This window comes from Taudactylus pleione, unplaced genomic scaffold, assembly GCF_031769625.1.
Source record: "Taudactylus pleione unplaced genomic scaffold, aTauple2 ptg000040l, whole genome shotgun sequence".
Taxonomy (NCBI): Eukaryota; Metazoa; Chordata; class Amphibia; order Anura; family Myobatrachidae; genus Taudactylus; species Taudactylus pleione.
The window spans coordinates 12,817,769-12,840,133 of record NW_028284442.1 but is presented as its reverse complement, the minus strand read 5'-3'; the positions used below and the strand labels follow the sequence as shown (position 1 = coordinate 12,840,133).

At 40.7% G+C, this 22,365-nt stretch overlaps 1 protein-coding gene across 1 annotated transcript in view; it reads left to right on the top strand.

The window, feature by feature from the left end:
• CEP290 (centrosomal protein 290) overlaps positions 1 to 22,365 on the top strand; it is a 186,737-nt gene that overhangs the window by 89,145 nt on the left and 75,227 nt on the right. Inside the window, exons 26-31 of the mRNA XM_088454395.1 lie at positions 1,538 to 1,649; positions 4,447 to 4,652; positions 10,634 to 10,785; positions 11,239 to 11,350; positions 12,950 to 13,405; positions 20,393 to 20,557. Of these exons, the coding sequence (XP_088310521.1) occupies positions 1,538 to 1,649; positions 4,447 to 4,652; positions 10,634 to 10,785; positions 11,239 to 11,350; positions 12,950 to 13,405; positions 20,393 to 20,557 (1,203 nt within the window). The remainder of the gene's footprint in view (positions 1 to 1,537; positions 1,650 to 4,446; positions 4,653 to 10,633; positions 10,786 to 11,238; positions 11,351 to 12,949; positions 13,406 to 20,392; positions 20,558 to 22,365) is intronic.

Genomic DNA, 22,365 nt, shown 5'->3' with positions numbered 1-22,365 from the left:
GACGGAGTCTTGTATTGTATTCTAAAGCCTTTTCCTCTATTGTAAGGTTCTTGATCATCCTACTGTCACTTTCATAGGATTTAAGGTGACTGATATCGGGAACAGAGGCCGCCACTGTTTCTATAATACTATGATGGTGATAAATGATAGTGTTCTCAACAAATATATGATTGATTGAGATCAAAATAACATAAGTAAATTTTTGATGCCTGAACTCTTCCACACTTATGCTCAGAGTTCTTATAGTGTTCATTGCATCTGGTGTTGCTTCCAGATTAGAGACCCTAGTGAGTGACACTCAGCAAGACTTCCAGGATTCAAGTAGGAGCTCGGTAACCTCTGCACAGTTTAAACTGGAGCTAAATCACGGTATTTCCAATGGGAAATCCACGGACACGCATGCATTTATAAAATAACTTTTGTAGAGCTGAGTGGTGATAATTTAACACGCTGTGTGTAACCAGTGCTCCCAATAAAGTACAAAATTGTAGTTTCCCTATGGAAAAAATTAAGATTAGTAAATTATGTGCAGGTGTGTCTGTGTTGGTGTCCTAAATACACAAAAAATGTAATGTTATAGTTTATGATAAAGTGCATTTTTTTCCTATTCTGTATCCTTTTATTAACCAGATTGATATTTAATCAATTATACTACCAAAAGAAAGCGGTGTTTGTGAGAAAAAAAACACTATAAATTTCACTCTAATACACTCAATTATTTGTGCATGGAAGAAGGCCGAGCCAGCTACCTAGACAGTTCTGTAACTGCTTAGGATAAGTTAGTCGCCAAACTTGTACATTTACCTTGAGGTATACACAAATTAATTTCTCTTTCAGTTCCTGGGGAACACTGGGGAGATACAATGGAGTATAGCAAACACGGATGAGTTTGGGCACTGAAAGGTTAACTTTTCAGGCCAGCCCAAGCTCCTCCTCCCCTGTACCCCGCCCCCTACACAGGCCAGACAGGTGTTATTATTGCACTGAGTGCTGGGCACATTTATTTGGCTGCTTTGCCACCCATGCAGCATCAAGAGCCAGGGATACAGGTAAGAGACTTCTGTATTAGAGACATGGCCCTACCCAGTGTGGGGGTCACCGAGGGGAGCGTGGGGATTAGACATCTGCTCCCTCACTGAACCACCAGGGACAATATTACCCTCATTGGACAGCTGTTTTTGAACAGCTAAAAAGAGTCCCTGCATATGATTGTGTGCCCGGGTTTTCTCCTCCTCTCCTTTCCCTTTAATTCTAAGGCTTTTCTAAATGAATTCTGCCTGGCCTGTGCACAGGGCGGGGTATAGGGGAGGAGGAGCCTGGGCTGCCCTGAAAAGTTTACCTTTTTAGTGCCCAGCATTCTCCAGCGCTGCTATACTCCATGGTATCACTCCAGTATCCACCAAAACTTCAGAGAAACAGATTTATCAGGTAAGAACCAAAATCTTGTTTTACTGAACTTACAATATTTACTTTTAGAACTGTAATCTACAGTTTTTTTTAAGTAAATATATTAATTACTGTTATATTTTTCAAACAGCATGAAAATGCATCGCTGAATTCACAGATTTCTTCCTATATAAAAGAACTTGAAATTACTAAAGAAAAACTCAACACACTTGAGCAAGCCTGGGAGCACACGGGTGCACTGGGTATGTACAGCTGATTCTCTTGAAAATATATTTTTTCAAATGTAAACACCAAAATGTGCCTTCAAAGTGTAGATATGTGCAATGCTTTGCTGCAAAAACATTAATAGTTGAATCTCTTCATTTTAATTTATGTATCGCTAAACTAAAGAACATGTGAAGTAATTGACCATAGATTAATTTATTTCATAGTTATTATATCTGTCATGCTTTTCTTCTTTATAGAGGGAATAGTTTTGGTTATTTATAATTTCTGTCAATCAAAATGACAAAATTGTCAGTTAAGAGACAACAATAGTATGAATAATAAAAAAAAAAAATTACAAGAGTAACTGTCAGTAGACTGAAGATGGTATATTTGGTTTACGGATACTTATCCACATTATCGATTGGACTTGAGAGTCTATATATCAAACGGCTGCCTACTTATTTTGTGATCATAGAGGTTACTCAGAGTTGTACGCTAATTGCAAAGGCGCAGTAGTATTGCTAAAATGTGCTAATGATGCTGGAGATGTCCTGTGTAAATAGACGCCTCCTGCATGTTTCTGTAATCCGCGGCTGCGACCAAGAAACGTTGACTCTCAACTATGACTTTCTGGTATGCATTTTGAATATTAAAGCATTTGATTTTATGATTAAGTCTGGTGAGTACCCTCCTATCCTCTTATGGCTCGTACATATTGTTGTCTGATCGTCCTGCATGTGCTGGATGTTCGATATTGAATATCCAGCAACATGCTCCAGCCCCCAAACGACTTAACGACCCACGATCATCCCTATAGTAAACAGGCTAACCTGGTCGATATCGACCAGGTTTCCCTACATGTAAAGGGCGATGGTTGATATCGACCATCCGTGTCCGCGCATCGACCATCGTTTGGTCGTTGGAGGAGTTAAAAAAAAAAAAAAAAGGCCTTTATGAATGATATTATTATAATTTATATTGTCCTTTTTATCTGACAATGTGTATGCACCATATGTGGATTAATTCTTTTTATTTGGGCTATTGGTTGGTAGTCCTTGGAGGAGCACCGCAGCAGCTGGTTATGTTATATGGATATGAATGCAGAACTGTTACATATATACAATGGAGTATTCCGACAGTCTTGTCAGTTCATGGGGAATGCCCATCGTACTGTAGTTCACTGTGGAACTGCGACAATAACACACTACAGTGTATGTTATGTTATTATGGTACGCTATGTAAATTGTTTCGCTTACACCAAGGTTTCCCAAATTCTGTCCCCAAAGCACACTAATAGTCCAGATTTTAAGGATATCCTTGCTTAATCACAGTTTGATAGATGAAAATGAATGAGTTACTAATTAAGCCAGCTGTGCTTATGCATTGACAGCTTTAAAACCAGAACTGTAGGGGTGCTTTGAGGACTGAGGGCCTGATTCAGACCCGCTCGTGAGCGCTATGCGCTCGCAAGTGGGTCGATGGTGGCCCAGTGCGCATGCGTATGACGAAGCCGGCTCCGACGTGCGCATGCGTGAGACCTGGATAGCAACGGGCAAACCGTCGCTCCGGGTCTCGTACCAAAGGGGGCGTGCTGTCGATGTTGAGTGACAGCACGCCCCCTTTGGTGGGCGGGCCGGAGGCGTGGCTGCCCAGACGGAGGCCTTCCCATGGGAACACCTACCGTCTGGGGCCGGCCCCACTGACATCACAAGTGATGTCAGTGGGAGTGCTTTCGGTTCTGTTAGAGTCAAAATCTCTCTGGGGCTTGCGGCAACGAGACCCTACCACAAGGGTCTCATCGCAAGCCCGATGGTCGCGATGGTCTTGACCATCGCAACCATCATCATGGCCGCTCACTATAGCTGTGGGTGGTCACCTGAGGCCCTGATTCAGAGCCGCTCGCTCTGAATCAGGGCCGGGCTATTTTTTTTTTTTTTAGAATGGCCTCCTGGCCGCTCGCATAGCTGAGGGTGACCACCCACAGCTATAGCGAGCGGCCAGGAAGATGGTCGCGATGGTCAAGACCATCGCGACCATTGGCCTTCCGATGAGACCCTTGTGGCAGGGTCTCGTTGCCGCAAGCCCCAGAGAGATTTCGACTCTAACAGAGCCGTAATCTCTCCCACTGACATCACTCGTGATGTCAGTGAGGCCGCCCCCAAACAGAGGCGTTCACATGGGAACGCCTCCGTTTGGGCAGCCACTCCCCCGGCCCGCCCACCAAAGGAGGCGTGCTGTCACTCAACATCGACAGCACGCCTTCTTTGGTACGAGACCCGGAGCGACTGATTGCCCGTCACTATTCTGGTCTCGCGCATGCACACGACGGAGCCGGCTCCGTCGTGCTCATGCGCGCTGGGCCACCATCGACCCAGTTGCGAGCGTTCAGCGCTTGCGACCGGGTCTGAATCAGGCCCTGAGTTTGGAAATCACTGGCTTTCGCAATTTGTGTAAACTACTGATATGCGTTACTCTGCATACTAAGCAGATTGTGTAATTTTAAAACAATTTATGCCTACTTTTTTGTGTAAATGGAGTTCAACTCTGCTTAGGCCCCTATGTTCATGATTGAGTGGTCTACAATAACTTGTCTGATTATATTGGGGTCCTAGCCACACTCCCTCTCTTTCTAGTTTTTAATATAAACATTTTTGATTCAAAGCAATGTCCATAGTTTTATTTTACAACCCATGTAAAACAGTATTTCTCTTAAAAACCCAAAGATTGTAACATTAACGTTACCACAAAATCATATGGGTTAGACTGATTTTGCATACCTAAATATAGTCGACATACTCTTTTACCATTGATTCTCTTAACACCTTGCTATAGGAGGTCATTATGCAATGGACAAAGCCACCAAAGCAATTACAAATAATGAAATAATTTCAATTTCTAAAAAAATAACCATGCTGGAAATAAAAGAGCTAAATGAAAGGCAAAGAGCGGAGCATTCCCAAAAAATGTATGAACACTTGCGGACCACATTGAAACAAGTAGAGGAACGAAACTTTGAACTTGAGTCCAAGTTTGCTGAAGTAAGTGGCAAGTCTTTTATTGCCTTTTATTCATAACTTCTAGTTGCACACTTTTATCATTGTCTAGAAGTGATAAAAAAGGAGGTTTAGACACACAATTTAACACAAAACAATATCCTAACATTTTTCGTAGTGGTTTATTTGGCACAGCACAATTTTTGGACTGGGCAATGCTCAGATTAATTTTCCTTGGCAAAACAAATACACATGATATTCTAGTTTTATTCTTTAATAAATGTACCGACCTCCTGCTTGCATTCCAAAATTTTGAGTTTCTTCTGTGATATTTATTTCATGTGCTATGTGTTCATCCAGTGAACAAATTGCATAGCATGTTCATCCACTTTTTGAAAACCACTTTCCTTATTTTGCATATTTTTACATGAGATGCAGGTAAAAAATATACATATTACACAGATTTTGACTTTCTGGATATAGGTTTACTCTCAGGAGTGTACAGACTAATGTATCTGAGAGTTGCTAAATATTTTGAACAGGTTATTCTCTGAGGACAGGGGAAAAAAAAGAAGAAACTCCTTTTTTGGGGACACTTTCTGTAATTATTAGATTTAGAATGTAATATTTAATGATATTTAAAAAAAAATTGGCAGGAAAAAATAACCATATAAATGAAGTAAACATAAGGTTTAAATACATTGAGAAAAAAAAAATTGTATTAATGTCCTGTAAAGTTTTTCTTTAAATAGAAAAGAGGCTTATAATTCTCTTTAGTTTATGGGTTCCTGAGAGGACATACAACAAAAACCTTGCCAAGGCAAGTGGAGATAACTCCTTTGTGGGGCACTCTTGTTCAAAAATTAATATATATCAATGTAATATGTAATGATGATTCATTTAAAAATCTAATTTTAATAATGTACTCCTTAAAATATATAGGAAATAATTGTGAAATAATACGTTATCTCCTGAATATAACAAATATATGATACATGGTATCTTGTATAGTATCAGTGAGTCCTATTGACTCCTGATCACTGATAAATATGGCAAATATAATCACAAATACTCCTAAGAAAAGAAAAACATTTCTTGTCCCAGTGGGATAAATAATGAGTAGGTATCTCACAATCACAGACACTAACTGGGTATATCAAATTCTAATATTGGACAATTCGATTCAAATATGTAGTGGTATAAAGGTGTAATATGAAGCAAAAATGGTTGTCCTGGTTAGAACAAATATGATCTTATCCTACCATACAGTATATGTCAGACCTGGAAACAATGTTTATAGAAACATATAGAACAATGCAATATTCCACGATATTTAAATAGCACATGTGTGAATCATCCTCTCATATAATCACATTTCAGAGGGTAGTCTTTGACATATGTACAGGTATTGAATTAAATTCACAAAATAGTGACAAAATGAAAGAAAGTAAGACCATTGAAACAAAAAACATGCAAAAGTTATTGTAGTATGGAAACATATACTCATTATATAATCATGCATAACAGGTATTCAATTAGACCTTGATCATATCCAAAAAGTACAGTTCTCCTGTGATACTGTGCATACGTATAAGGCATATATTAATGTTATGCAATAAGCTTAAGGAATGATCACCAATTATAACTTGTTGTCATACTCCTATCATCATCAAATAAAGAGATCACAAAGAATATTAGAATATAATTGATGGGTAATTGCTAGATGATTTAAAACAATTCACCCCTAAGGTAGAAAGGGAGTATAGACAAATAATCAGTTATATCCTATTCATATCAACGGATATATGCAGTATGTATCCATACGTATGTTGGTCATAAATACACATAATATCATCCCTTCTGCAATATTTAGAATACGCAGATCATCAATTTAATTTTAATTCGTATTATATAGACTAATCTAATAAAAGTAAAAATAAGGTATTGGGCACAAATATATTGGGTACTTAAATGTATTCTGAGATGCTTTTCTTGGAAATCCAGGATACTACGCATATACTCAGATGAACTGAACACTAGCAACTGTTACACAAATCATTTAGTTATAAGTATCAGGGTAAGATCGCATGAAAACTCCAGACAAGCTCAATTAAGGTTATTTACCTATTTCAAAATTAAATCTGAGAATGTAGCAGATGAATCATATAATATGAAATTGATCACACAGATTGTATTTGCAACGATGAAATATAAATTAACACATTTAACATGTGCGATATTGGAGTGAGAACATGAGAAAACATCTAACAGTCACAGAGTATAATTGAGAGGTTGTGAACACTTGAGCAAAAAAGTTTAACTCATTTATATCTAAATGCAGTTATGTGAATTAGTAATGTTTCAAGTGCACATACTGTATCTCAATGTTAGGTGTGACACACATATCTCCTGATCATTCCCATGTTATCACAGATGTATATCCTCTAGTGGCTGAGGGGTCTATGTACTAATAAAGGCGAAACTGCCTCGATTATGAAGCATTCATATTGCAGGGGATATTTTCATTTTTATTGAAATTCTCCCCATTATGTAAAAAGGGGAACTCGCAGGGACATCGGTTGCGGTAACCGATGTCCCTGCGAATTACATCCCCGGCAAATTGTAGAAGTCTTTCACGTTTCTGGAAACTCACACTGCGCATGCACAAAGTGTCAGCTTCCGGAGGCGGTGAGAGAGAGATCGAAAAATAGGCTTAAAGTAGTAGACACGATCTGAAGATGATGTAAACTACTGGGGCCAAATTCCGAAAAGCTTTTCCTGTTTGGAGTTTGGTACATAGGGCTGAGGGCCTGATTCAGTATGGATAGCAGCTGCAAATTTGCACGGAACGCAGCTGTTAATGCTTGCCAAAGGACAGCCGGCATAGGCAACTGTAAGACTCATCGCATACAGTGAGTACTCAAACTGCGAATACCATCGCAGTGGCTAATTTATGCACGCCCATGAAACAGCGTTCAAATGGACAGACACGCCTGCGTTTTTCTGACCACTTCCCCGTCACCACCCCTAAACATTGACAGCCTGTCACTCACTTTGCGATGGATTCATTTCTGCATCTGTAATCGCAATGAAATTGCTGCACACGTGAATTGCGGCTTGTACGTAAGCGCAGGGTCGGTGGAAGGTTTCCCGGCACCCTATGTAAAGCTTTACCACCTGTCTCCCCCAGACCAACTGCATTACTTTCCTTACATGCCCCACGCGGCCTGCCAGCTTCTATCTCGCATATCCCTGTGTCCAGCAGCTCCATTTCTAACATGAACAGTGGATAGACGGGGCTGATTAATCACAGCAGATAAGTAAAAAATCATTAATATAGAGTAAAATTTAAATCGGTATTTATTTGTACATATAGTATATGAATAATCCCTAAATGGGTTTCTAAAGAAAAACAATCCTAAAAAACATATACTGTACTACACAAAATGACAATAAAACATATAAATATAGCAGCCAGTAGATAATGATCTCCAATTCCCTTGTTGATGCAAGGTGCCAAAGTCCCTTTCCAGATCAAATATTAGAGACTGTGTGCAGTAATGGCTCCGCATCCAATGAAAAAGTTCCCAGCAATATTGACACTGTATAACAGGCGGACCACAGACTGATACTTATAGCAACATTTGTGTCAAAACACAGTACATGTGAGCTAAACTTCAAGGTGGAGTATATGCTGATGGTCGAGCAGTACTGGAGCAACAATGGATGTATACAAGGGCTCAACAGTACTGATCTGGAAAGGGACTTTGGCACCTTGCATCAACAAGGGAATTGGAGATCATTATCTACTGGCTGCTATATTTATATGTTTTATTGTCATTTTCTGTAGTACCGTATATGTTTTTTAGGATTGTTTTTCTTTAGAAACCCATTTAGGGATTATTCATATACTATATGTACAAATAAATACCGATTTAAATTTTACTCTATATTAATGATTTTTTACTTATCTGCTGTGATTAATCAGCGCCGTCTATCCACTGTTTGTGTTTTGGTCTACATTGTTGGGGGTACGGCAGACCCCTGATAGGTGTGCGGCTTTTTTTGACCAGCAGATATAGCACACAGTGCATCCACACTGGCGCCTTAGCTACTATATTAGTTTGTGATTTTTCTCCATTTCTAACATGCACATATGCCTTCTAACATTTTCCTCACATGCACATCTGCCCACCTCCTTCCCCCCCCCCTCAGCTTTTCACTTACATATCCTACTGTCCCAACCAAAGAAACTGTTTTATTTACATAGTGCACTATAAAACACTATTCTTTAAACCTAATTAGTTTAATTTCCCCTAAATTGGGATTCTGATAAGTGAATTATTAAAAATGATCAAAGATCATGAAGGTCCAGAAGAACATAATAATTGAATTAAAATTCTATATCAACTGTAACCTGCTCAGGCTGAGGGAAGAGGTGTCACCAGTTACTGGGTAGCGTCAGCTCACCTCATCCTGGGTAAGTCAGATCACTACACAGCCTGTCTGTGTGACCCAGAGTGCATAAAGTCTCCACCGGTCAAATAACGCCCCATACCCCCCGACCTGCAGGAGATGGGTATCCAGCTTATATCTCCCTCTTACAGCAGGGCTCCACAGCTCTCGGTGGTGCTCCCAGTCACTTACAACTTCCTCCCACTTACCTGTCCCGTGACACTGCCACGGCCGCCTAGCCTGTCACACATGTAGGATTCGGAGGAGAGGAGTAGAGTACTAGCAGACCTCGCAATGGCCGCTGGGAAGGGGAGGAGCACACCGCCCTTGGAATCACTGCTAAGGGGTGGTTTTATGCATATCTGGACCACCCCATAGTTTCCTCTGTGGCTGCCTGCCAGCCATGAAGTGCGGGCATGTGGGGGACACAATGGGTATAGCGGCGGCTGCTGAGACCCCCGGTCAGTGTTGTACAGTAAAGCAATGAGCGATTGAACGATATCGATATCGTTCGATAATAGTACGAAAATTTGGTCTTAGACCTCTTGTAGACATCTATCATCGTGAAAACATGCTAGTCAACCTAACCATGCCATCAGGTTCGCATGTTTGCTGATTTGATTGTGCCTGCACTGAACGACATATCGTTCAGTGTGGGCGCCCTGCAGTGTAGTGAATGACTGAAGGATAACGATATCGTTATCCTTCAGTCTTTTCACTGTCGGGTAGTGGATACCCACCTTAAGAAACAACCTTTTTTTTTTTTTGCAGACGCAGTGCCACCCTCCAGGTGCTGGCCATCCCTAGGCAGCTGCCTAATGGTGGTGCCGGCCCTGCTTATTTGCAGTGGCAAACAATGGCACCACTGCGTCCATAGACGTTATTTGCATACACTGTTGAATCAGACCCTGAGATCGTAGTCCCTGTTGATAATAGTTGGGACTGAGATCTGCAGCGCTGATTAGCACTTTGCCGGAACTTTCTGTGAAATCTCCTGCATTGTGCCACTAGTACATAGGTACAATACATTAAATTATGCAGAAACTGCAGTTTCTATATGATTTTATGTAAAAACAGTGTGATACATAGGCCCCTAAATAACTAAAAATGACTTCATACAAGAAGTGTAAATTCATATATGTACTGTCAAACACATGTTGCATATAAGTTGATCACACAGGTAAATATTCTCAGTTAAGAAGTCATACATACAGTAGTGAACACATTGCATCCAGTTTGTAGATACAAACAGCTGAAAGGAAGAAAGTAAAGGTTGCTTAATATCTCCCATGTGCAGCGAATTAGGTGAGAGTCTGTTATACTACAGTACTTTAAAAATTCCATTGTGTCTACCTTAACACTACAGACGTGTGTATTGATGTTTTTTAAATCATCTTATTTACAGAGGGATATGAATCTTGAGTAAACCTTTTATGGTTATGGTGTTTCCTTTTGTACATTAGCCAAAGCACTGCTTTGCTGTTTTTAGTTGAGCTCATCCCTTTTGCAATATGCATTAGCACAGAGAATGAGTTTGTTGTTTCATACTAGTTGCTGTTATTTTGTCTCAGCTTACTAGAATCAATATTGAGGCACAGAAAGTAGAACAAGCATTAAGGGATGAACTTGCAAACAGTATAAGTAAAGTAATATCTGATGCAGACCGAAGAAGAATTATGGAATTGGAGAAAAATGAAGCGGAACTGAAGGTTGAGATCTCAAAGTAAGTGCTAAGTGCCCCAGATGCCGAAATATAGCCAGTGTGTGTATACAGTGTGTCCATTTTAAATGCTGATTTAGGAATCGTTGCATTTTCATGTGTCAAGGGACAACAGGCGAATCATCCCACATCATGCATTATTTATGTTTGTTGGATTTTGTATTATTTTTCTCTCCTACATTTTCAAATAATATTATCGTAGTTTCTTGTCCCGCTGTTTCACATGCCATGGACCTTGGTGAATCCCAATCTAAGACAAATGTTTAAACTTTCAATACTCAGTCTCTAGATTCATGTAGTTGACAATTAAAGACATTTTTTTAAGTTCGAAATGTTTAAATAGTGTAAATTTTTCTGTTTAAATTAGTATCAAAACAATAGTATAACTGGTGTCTGAGATATTACATTTGCAGTATCACACTAAAATATCCATTTACTGTATTTATCTTCCATTAGATTGCATAGCCTTTCTGATATAGCTAAAGCACAAGTTTCAACATTAGTTAGTCGCCAGCAGTCACGAGAGAAAGAGGTAGAGTCCCTCCGGAACCAAGTGCTGGATTTCCAGGTATATTTTGCTCTACAACTAAATTAAACACATGCATTTATTTTTTTATAAATTGTGTTTATTTTTGAAACGTTTGCATGTTGAAATGACAGTGAATAATAAAAAATAACCCCCCCCCCCAACAACCAGATATATAAAATAAACAAAAAATAAAAATATAGATAAGCTAGTAAGGCTCCTAGTATATCCAAAGTCATGTCAAGGAGACCTAGACACATGTATCTTTAATATGTTGCGTGTATTGATTTATTTCTAATGCATTATGCTGTGGATCATGTTGTCTTGTTTTAACAGCTGTTTAATAATGGTAGATTCCTGTAGATACAGAATTGGTATACTCAACATTTTTTTGAATGTCCATTTAATCAAAACAAAATCAGTAACTATTGATGTTTATCTGTAGCCATAATACATTTTTCTGATACAGCTATATAGCAAGAATGGGCAAGTCTTATACACAAAAGCACAAAATACAGCATTGAAAATGTATATACTAATAGCTAAACGTTGTATTTATAAAAAAAAAATGCCTTATATATGTTTGATCATATTGCATATCGTAGTAACGGTATACTATTGCCCAAATTCAGTGTAACTAAGAGCTTGATCCTTATCACTGGATTGTTGTTGTATTTATCTAGGCTTAGGAGTCCCTTTGTCTAGTACAAGATATCTGTTCATATGGTGTTTTTCCCCTGCTGTGTTTAATAAAGCACGTCTGTACTTTTCTGTATGCCAATGTGAGGTTTGCCTTTTGTTCCCATCTAAAGATTTTTGACCAACATCCTGGATAGCAACGAACACATCAAATAAATATTATTTTATATGTGCTCTTAGAATGTAAAATTTACACATAAGGATTGTGTTTTTCTTCTACTTCATATTTGTCTTGATTTTTTTTGAGTGCCTTTTATATAGCTACAGTACATTTATTTTTATCGCTTATTTTCAAGTTGTTTTTATCTGAATCATCCTAAGACATAGGGGAGATTCAATTAGCCGCGGTAATTTACCGCGGGCTAAATATTCACCGTGGGCTATTCAATTAGCCGCACTTAACCGGGATTTCTTTTTTGGTCTCCTGAACCCCAAAAAGAAATCCTCAATAACTGTGCTGTTACCGGGTGACAAGAGCCAGTTAATGCACGAATCCATGAACTTTTCACAGATTCAGTGTGTTAACGCCCAATAACCAGGGAAGCTATTTCAATAGCCACAGATGTTAATGCCTGAGGCTACCTTCTGGTATTACCCACGGCAATTTACCACAGGTAATTAAATTCCTCCCATAGATGCAACTTGTACTATAGGTTCCTGTACACATATGTATACCTTGCAGCTTACTTTTCTTTTCAACTGTAGATGAAAGACAATGGGGCAGATGTATGAAAGTCTGTGAAGTGATAAAGTGGAGAGTGATAAACGACCAGCCAATCAGCTCCCAACTGACATTTTTCAAACACAGCCTTTAACATGACAGTGGGGAGCTGAGTGGCTGGACGGTTATCACTCTGCATTTTATCACTTTCCAGAGCTTAATACATCTGCACCAATATTTCTTTGCTCCTTTTCAAAGACTAACTTTTTTTTTCCCCACAGGATCAAACTGATGAAAAAGCACTAATTGCAAAATTACATCAGCATATTGTAGCTCTTCAAGTTAGTGAGTCAACTGCTGTAGCAAAGTTAGAGGCCACAACATCCAAACTGCAAAAATTGGAGGCCTATAGTTTACGTTTGGAACAGAAGATTGACGACAAAGAGCAGGCATTGTATTATGCCAGGATGGAAGGAAGAAACAGAGCTAAACACCTCCGTCAAACCGTTCAAACACTAAGACGACAATTCAGTGGTGCTCTGCCATTAGCCCAACAAGAAAAGTTCTCGAAGACCATGATGGATCTACAGAACGACAAGCTGAAGACTGTTAGTGAAATGCAACTTGTTCAACAGCAACGCAGAGATACAGAGACCCATGCACTGGAGCTAGAACTAAAACTTAAGGGTTTAGAAGAACTTGTTGCCACCCTTAAAGATGCCAGGGGTGCTCAGAAGGTATGTCATTGTAATAATGAACAATGCAGACTACATACAGTATTTGATAGACTCAAGTATTTCACATTTTAATTTAATAATACACAACATTTATTTTCCATAGTTTATGCAAATGTTTACAAAATATGTGGCACCTCCAAAATCAGCTTGATTGACACTTCATCATTGCCCTCACTTGGTAGAAACCTCCCTCTCCCACATTCAGTACACCAGCTAAGTGTTGTGCAGTGGTACTGAAGGAAAGTGTTGTTTAGTCTCACCTTTTAAATGATGACCTGGTAAAGAAATTATGGTGTTTTAAAATGCAAAGAGAAAACTGAACACAATACCTGAACTGTTCCACTGGGATGTAGTCAGCAGCATGGTGGTCAGAATCCCAGCGCCGAAATCCTGACAGCAGTCAGAATACTGGCTCCAGAATCCTGACAGTGAGTATTAGGGTTAGGCACTAGGGAGAGGGTTAGGCTGTTGGAGGGGAGTGTTAGGGTCAGTCTGCCTGGGGGGGCTTTAGGGTTAGGCCGCGGGAGGGGTGAGTTAGGGGTATGGTTAGAATACTTGCCTGCATGCATTAGGATTTCCAACACCGGGATTACGCTGCCGGTGTTCTGACCGCCCGCATTATCAGGGCCGGGATTGCGTACCCGACCCGTTACACTTCCATCAAAGTAAATTTAAATAGAAAACTTGCTTACTTTTGAAAAATAATTTTAGGGAAAATGCACAAGGTGTATATGAGAGCGTATACTGCTCCCTGCTGTAAGGCCATTTCCTTGGGCACACATCCTGGGACACAGGCACTCATGTAGCCATCAGTGTGATGGACGGTTGCAGTTATTTTCGTTTAGCACCCATCCCTCCTTATTCTTCTCCCCAGTGTTTCCTTCATAGCGTGCAGGATGTGATTCCATCACCACTGTGTTGGGAGATTGCTAGACTCTTCAGGGAGTCAGGGAGATCACCACTATTTCCATATAACAATATGTGTGTGGAGCGCCATGATGACAATCGCCTTTATAAACAATGTTTAATCTGTATAAGGTGTAGTCAGATGGGACATTGTTTGTGTTTTTGTGGAAGCACACATTATCTGTGTCATTGTGTGGTCCATGCTGGTAAAATTTGTTTTGGATGCCTAGGTTATTAGAGATGGTTATCTCCAGTCTGGTACCCTGACTAGATTTACAGAACAGACGTTCCTTTGCCTTTAAAAATGAAAAAGCTACTAGCATGATTCGGTGTCAATTTTTACTACACTACTCAGCAAGAGCAGAGAATATCAGATCTTTTGGGGTGTTTTTTGTTGATTATCCTGTTTTATTTTATTTTTTATCAGGTATTTGTCTCATAGTGTTGAGAGTACAGATGGACACCATGTGTGTCTTAAGTCAGTATACTGATGCTTTCTACTAAAATACTAATTAAAATAAAGTTTGATTCCTAGAAAAATACAGCATTTTAAGAAATTGAAGCCTGATGGCCTCTCAACATTAGTTATGTTTACTTAACTCTTTATTGGCTACTGGTACTTCATTCCTTAGTAATCAGACCAATATTTTATTTGTTTCATCCATTCCCTTATTTGCCCCTTATTCTCTAGAATATCCATGGTGGCATATTGTATTATTTATTTTTCTTCTGCATGCCCTAGGTAGGGGCAACAGGCATAGACCATGGGCATAGGCTGGAGTAGAAAGAGTCCGGGAACCAACTAGTTAAGTTTTTGTCTCCCAGCAGCCCCAGCTCCTCCTCCCTTATACCCTACCCCCAGCTCCAAGCAGGCCGGTTTAGTTTGGTACCCTGCAGGAGCAGGCACTGTTTTAGAGACTGCTATAAGCAGTCTAGGCTTTTTCTTTGACTTTTATTTAATTTTCTTTACTTTTATATATGAGTGGGCAGTGCTAGGTGTCCTATAGACCCCTTGTGCTAGACTAACCCCCTGCGCCAGTGGCCACAGCACTGGTGAGTGGGTCAGTGACTTCAGCCGGTCCCCAGCACACACCAGGGACCCACAGCCGGACGCCGGGGGGAGCACGAGTGGTACTCAGAAAGGAAGAGCGGCTACCTACAAACAGCAGAGGCTGTCAACGCTGGTGTGGGAGACCACCGGCGGTTCTGACAGCGGTCGGCCAAGCCGACTGGCTACTCCGCTAGATCACCATGGCACAGGCAATGGGGCACTTCATTAGAAGCAGCCATTGCTCTGGGGGATCTGGTTCAGCAAGGGTGAGGTAGGCTCCTCCCCCACCCCCTTGGTGCGTTCCCTTGGTGAAGGCAGCCACCATAGGGATTCTTCTCCTCTCCCTCACCCTTCCCAACTGAAAAGCTGGGCATCCATTTTAACCTGTTCCTGCTTCTGTTAGTCTCCGTAGAGCAGTAAAGGGCTCCTGTCTCCCTGTATACCTCCTCCTCTGAGGTCAGGTTATACAATATGCTCCTTCCTGCCGAGTTGGGTTTGGGTAGTTGAGCAATAACTGTCCGTTGTTAAAGCATTGAATGTTTCTGTGTACATGTATTTGTGTTTAGGAGTGGTTTATTCCTCACCTGTTCTATCTCTCTTTTTTTCTTTTCTGTCTGCTTCATTCTTTCTGACATAGCTAAGAGCGATTTAGTAAACCCTCTCCTGTTAAGCCCCACTTATTGTGGTGAGGTCACATTCATTGCACTTCCCCTTTTATTGCATACAGTAGTTTGCCTAGCTGGTGTGTGGGAACTGCCCTGAATTGCGTTACTATGTCTTTCAAGGGCAAGGAAACTAAAAATGGGAGTGCTTCAGTTTTGCATAACTGCAGGACTTGTACCACTGTACTTTCTCCTCAGGCTCCGTACCACAATCTATTTCCAGTGATTCGCATCCACAGGATCAGTTGGCCACGACTTTCAACTGGAACAGGCTTGGGCTACCTCTCTCTCACAGGTAATGTTGCAGTTGACTAACAGACTGGCAACCCCAGGCCCTTCTCCCCTTATAGTATCCCTGCAGGGGCCCAGCTGCCCCCAGTTGTACAGTCTCGGGGTACCTTACAGCCTACTGCCTTAGAACCGCCATGGATGCAGTCCTTCTCGTATTTAGCAAAGGTGTCTGCCTCTTCCCAGCAGATGCTGGACAGGATCCGTACTTCAGACGCAGACCTGAAACCGAGATAGTTTTACGCCCCTCTATAAAAACATTATGTTCTGATTCTGATACCTCTTCTATCCCGGAGGACTCCTTACCGCAGATAGATGGATGCATAAAAGATGCCGAGCAGGCCCCTAAGCCTAGTACTCTGGTCTTCAAGCTTCAGAAGTAGGATTTGGCAGAATTCCTGTTTTGCACTGCTAGTGGACCTTCTAGCTGAGGCGTGGGCTCGCCCTGATAGGCGCCTCCAGGTCTCTAAAGCGCTTTGCCTCCTTCTATCCTCTTCCTGCTGCGGACCAGGCAAAATGGAAGTTTCCTCCTCAGGTGGATGATCATATTTTTCACCTAGTCAAGAGCAGTACCCTTTCTATTTCAAATATAGCAGGTGCTATCACACGTCCAGCCCTGGCTTCCGCTTAGGAGGCTAAAGCCATCTGAGTTTGGAAAGACGTCCGTCATGAGGGCCTCAGTTCGGAAGTTAATAGGAACGAGCTATTGGCATTGGTGGAGCACATCAGAAGGTGACCCCTTATCTATAAGAGGCAGCAATAGATATTGGTGTCCTAACCTCCAAGGTGTCAGCATTCTCGGTGGCTGCTAGGCAAGCCCTCTGGCTTTGTTTCTGTCAAACTGACTCAGACTCTAAAAAGGCCCTAGAGGCTCTTCATTATTCAGGATGCATTCTCTGGGGTCCTGATTTGGACAAGATTGTAGCCACGATGGCGGCATTCCTCCCTTCTGCGGCAGCCCCTATGTCGCGAACTTCAAATTTTTCGCTCCTTTCGTCCACAGGGAAAGGCCAAGAGCCAGCCTTTCTCGAAGTCTCAGGGTTATTCTCTCAAGGGTTCCAAGCCCCAAGCTAAACAACCCTGGTCTACCAGTAGTCCAACCACCAAGCCTACTGACAAGCCTGCTGCTTGACAGTATGGGCCTTCAGCTGGGGGGGTCCCAGCATGAGAGGCCGACTTCTGCTGTTCTCCGACACCTGAATGAGGAACATGCCAGATGCCTGGGTGCGAGGTGTTGTCTTCCTGGCTTACGCCCTAGCCTTCCGGGAGCGCCCTCCGAACACATTTTTCCCACAGGCTTTCCAGTGGCTTTTTTGCCGCCCAATCCTCAACCTGAAAACCTTCAACAGGTTTTTGTGGGTCCCCAAATTCTGCTAGGAGTCTCTACATTCCATCATTCTGGCATTGGATCCGGAGGATTTCATGGCCTCCTTAGATTTCCAGGATGCCTATTTGCAGATTCCTATCCAGCTCAGTCACCAAAGCTTCCGGGCCGGGAGGAAAATTTCCAAATTCGGGCATTGACATTTGTTCTTCACACGACCCCTTGGGTCTTCTCGAAAGTCATGGCAGCTCATTTACACTGCAGTCAACCTTTTGATCCTTCGCCTGGTCTCCAGACATTCTCAGGGAACACCTCTGTCTCTCAATAGATCTCCCCCAGATCCACGGAGGGAACTGGTCCCACTAACTACTCACAATGCAAGATGGAGAGGTTCTGCTCTCCATCTTGCGGTCCAGTTGTCCTTCTTAGACAAGGGCCATCTCCTTTGGGATTCGGCACTGGGTCCTACTAACCACTGATGCAAGTCTTCACTGGTGGGGGGGTGGGCAGTAACCTGTCTACAACCTTCCAGGCTCTGTGGATGGCTTCTGAGAGCCTGTTACCAATCAACATTCTGGAACTCTGAGCGATCATCAGAGCTCTCTGCCCGGCTCAGACGCTCCTCCAGCATCGTTCGGTCCAGGTACAATTTGACAATACGACTGCCGTCGCCTACATGAACCATCCTGGCGGCTCTTGCATTCGTGGCTCCATGACGGAAGTGAGTCACTTTCTCATCTGGGCAGAGTGTCATCTTCTCACTCTGTCGGAAATCTTCATCCCCGGAGTCCAGAATTGGGAATCTTACTTCCTCAGCCGCTGGCACATCCACTCAGGCGAATGGGCATTTCTTCCAGATACCTTTTGGCTCCTCATTCTTCGGGGTTTAAGGACATCAACTTGATGGCATTTTGGCACAACCACAAACTACCAAAGTACTGCACCCACACCTGGGATCTGAGAGCCTTTCATCTTGTATGTCTTCCCTCCGATTTCCTTCTGAGTGTTCTCCAGTTACAGCGTTTATTCCTCTGGCTCCTTGGAAGTTGTCTGTGGTGGTTCGGGCTCTTGAGTCATTGCCATTTGAGTGTTTGGATTCTGTAGTCTTACGTTGGCTATCATGGACATCAGTCTACCTACTGGCTGTTGAGTTGGCCCGGCGAATGTAATGCTTGGGCACGTTGACCTGTCGCTCCACATTTCTGGTCTTTCACTCGGACCGGGCAGTTCTTCGGACTCACTTGGGCTACTTTTCTACAGCAATTTCTCTGTTTCACATCAACCAGGAAGTCGTGGTCTCTGTTTTTCAGGCACCTGATTGTTCACCAAAGGAGGTCTCTGTGGATGTTAGGATGTTAGGGCCCTCCGGCTGTATGCGGATAGGACCCAGGATTTCCATAAGACGGATTCCCTCTTGGTCCTCTACAATCTCCACAACTGGGGCTGGCCAGCTCCAAAACAGACTTTGGCCGGATGGCTCTGTTTGACTCTGTATTGCTGCCTCGGCTTTTGGGATGTCCCATGGCCTATGCCTGTGTCCTCTCTGGCATGTAGAAGGAAAGGAGATTTATGTTCATACCTGGTTAAATCTTTTTCTTCGGAATCCGTAGGGAACACAGCCCGCCCACCCTGATGCACCTGGCTTGCAAGGTTTTTACTCTGCTTACAGGCCTCCTTTTAGCATTTCTGGGTGTTTGGACATGTGTGCGTGTGTCGGTCTTCCTTCTCCTCTTTATCGTTCCTGCCTTGGGCTTGCTAACTTAACTGGCCAGCCTGGGGCGGGGTATAGGGGAGGAGGAGCTGGGGCTGCTGGGAGTGAAAGCTTAACTAGTTGTTGCCCAGACTCCTTCTGCCTATACCCCTGGTCTATGCCTGTGTCCCCTATGGATTCTGAAGGATTTAACCAGGTAAGAACATAAATCTGCTTTCATTGCATTGATTATAGCATCATAAATTGGTAGAGAGTGTGATGATCACCCTTTCTCATTTATAAGAGGGAGAACATTGGGATATAGAGTGCAGTAGCAGGAGCTTGAGCATTTTAAATGTACCATCAAAATCACACAATCCTGCCCACTCTCCATTTACAGACTGAGTCGTACACAGATGTACAAGTTTGCATAACCATTTAATCAGCAGAGTCTCCTGGTGCATCCTAGGTGCTGTTTGGGGAGACTGAAGTAAAGATGAGTGAGGACACATCTGTTTGGCTATCCATCCATAGAAGTCAACAAATGCTTATGTAAAAATGTATTATTATATTTGCAAAAATATTCTTGGGTCTGTTTTACACAGTTTACACCTTTAATTCCTAGAAAAAACATTTGCATTTTGTCTTAAAAGATGCATTGTTAGTTTATGAAGTACTGTATAGCCTCTTAAGAAATAATGTATCTCTTTAAGGTGAGCTTATGTTATATTACAGCATGTATAATGTGCTTCATATAAAAGGGTACCTTGAGTTTGTATTATAAGTAACGATGCCAAAACAACTATCAGTAGAAACTTCCATCTGCACTTTGTCTGATTTATTTATGATAAATGCAGTTATATAGCTTGCAGGTAATGTCTGTACCTAAGCTACCAGCACTTGAAGCCTGTTTTATAGTGTTGATTTACATATAATTCTGTATTTTGTTTTTTTTATTTATCATAAAATTACTTTTAAATGCTATGACTTTTGCAGTTACTCATATACATTTATTTAAAACATGCTCCTTTTAAGATTTAACTTTATTTAACAAAACCATATACAGGTTACAGAATGGCACAAGAAAATTGATGAATTGCGGCTACAGGACTTGAAACTTACTCGGGAATTAAACCAAAATAAAGAAGAGAAAAAATATTTGAATAACATCATCTCTGAACAGGACCGTACAATTAGCAATTTGGAGGAAGAGCTTGTTCAGCAATGCAAAGTAAGCAAGTTGTGTGTTCCCATTGAAACAGCACTAGGAATCTTAAATGACCACACTGACCTTTTGTATTTATTCCGAAGTTTTATACATAATTACTTTTTCGTCATAGTCGAAAGTGGTGTCTTATTCTTATGCCTACCTTGCAATACACTTGAGGAGAGTCACTTAAGTCAGTCTACGTTTTATATAATATGACTGTTTTAAATATAGCTATAATTAGTCCGCAGAGCTATATAAACTTTGTCAACCACTTAAAATAACTAGTTATTTCATTGTGTCAAAAATAAAATGTTTCACATTTGTTAAAAATTAAGCAACAATAACAAACAAAATAGATACAGTATGCCATAATTTAATACAATGGTAAGTATAATACATTGCACTAAAATATTTTGGTTTTATTTCTTTTTTTAAATTACCCCTACTGTGAAATACTGTATAAGGATAGCAGAAGTCCTGTCGGAGTTGTGGACTCATATTTCATTGCATTATTCATTTGACTAAAATAGTACGCTCTTTACTGTCAGTCAGCTCTAATATATTCAAAGTCTTATAGCAAGTACAGTATTGGAATGTTATGGTTCACATGTCCTATTCTCCCAGAATATCTCAGTCACTACAATTAAGTTGAAAGCTAACTTAATTTGCATCTTATTAGGTTAAACTAATTTATGTACTGTGTAAATAAAGCAGAAGTGTCTGTACACAGTGATTTATGAACCATCTTGGATTTTTTTTTTTTTGGCAATTTTTATACATTTCTTAGTATGTAACATGCAGGATTTTCATAAAATGTTGAACGTTTGCCATATGCAATTAGCTGCGTGTTGCTTACTTTTGAATTCGGGATATATTCACAAAAGAATTGAAACAGCATGCGCAATTCAATGTCTTCACCACTGTGGCGCATAATTTTTGCAATATGCAAATTAGGTAATGTGGAGAAATTATCCTGAACTCCAAAATTGTTGCAAATAAAATGGTGGAAGGACTATATAGATGGTTGTTTGTGGCCATAAGCAAAGTACTGAATCCTTTTAAAAAGTGAAAACTTGTAGTCAGCAATTCTATTTCAGCAGATAAGTTGTCAGAATATTTAGGGATAAATGTGTCGATTTTTAAGTTTGTAAAATGTTGGCGAAAAAAAACACTTGTAACCCCCAAGTTAAAAAAAAACATTTCCTATCAATACAAAACCTCAACATATATATCTTGCATAATTAAACCCATTTTTCTGCTTTTTATAGAAAATTACATGAGAAATAAATTGTAGTTATTGCCCATATTTTACTATTTAAACATCTTTAATACGTTATTCATTAAAATGGGGTATACCATAGATTTTGCATTTTGTCCTGCTATTTTTATATTAAAATAAAGTGTCTTTCCCTAGTTTTCACTTAGTCTGGAGCTGTGAACTAAAAGCTGCAATGTCTCCCTTTGAAATCCACATTAACGTTACGCAGATTTCTAAATGAGTAACAAAAAGTTACAGTTGCTATTTTACTACAGTATTTTAAAAAGTTGTGCGACCTAGTTTGCAGCTAATTTAATCTGCCCCTAAGTGTTGGGGTTTTTTTTTTGGTGTACACTTAATAATATGAAATTACTTTAAGGAAAAATGAACATGACAAAACATACATGCAAATTTTCAATAGGAAATCGTGTGCACATTACTTTGCAAATTATTTTGATTGACTTCTAAACATAACTACTTTTGTACCTTCAAGTTACACTTTTAATGTATCCAGATTTTCAGAAACCTCACAATATAGTATTCCTACTGTGGAAAGAAGTCTTTGTTCTGA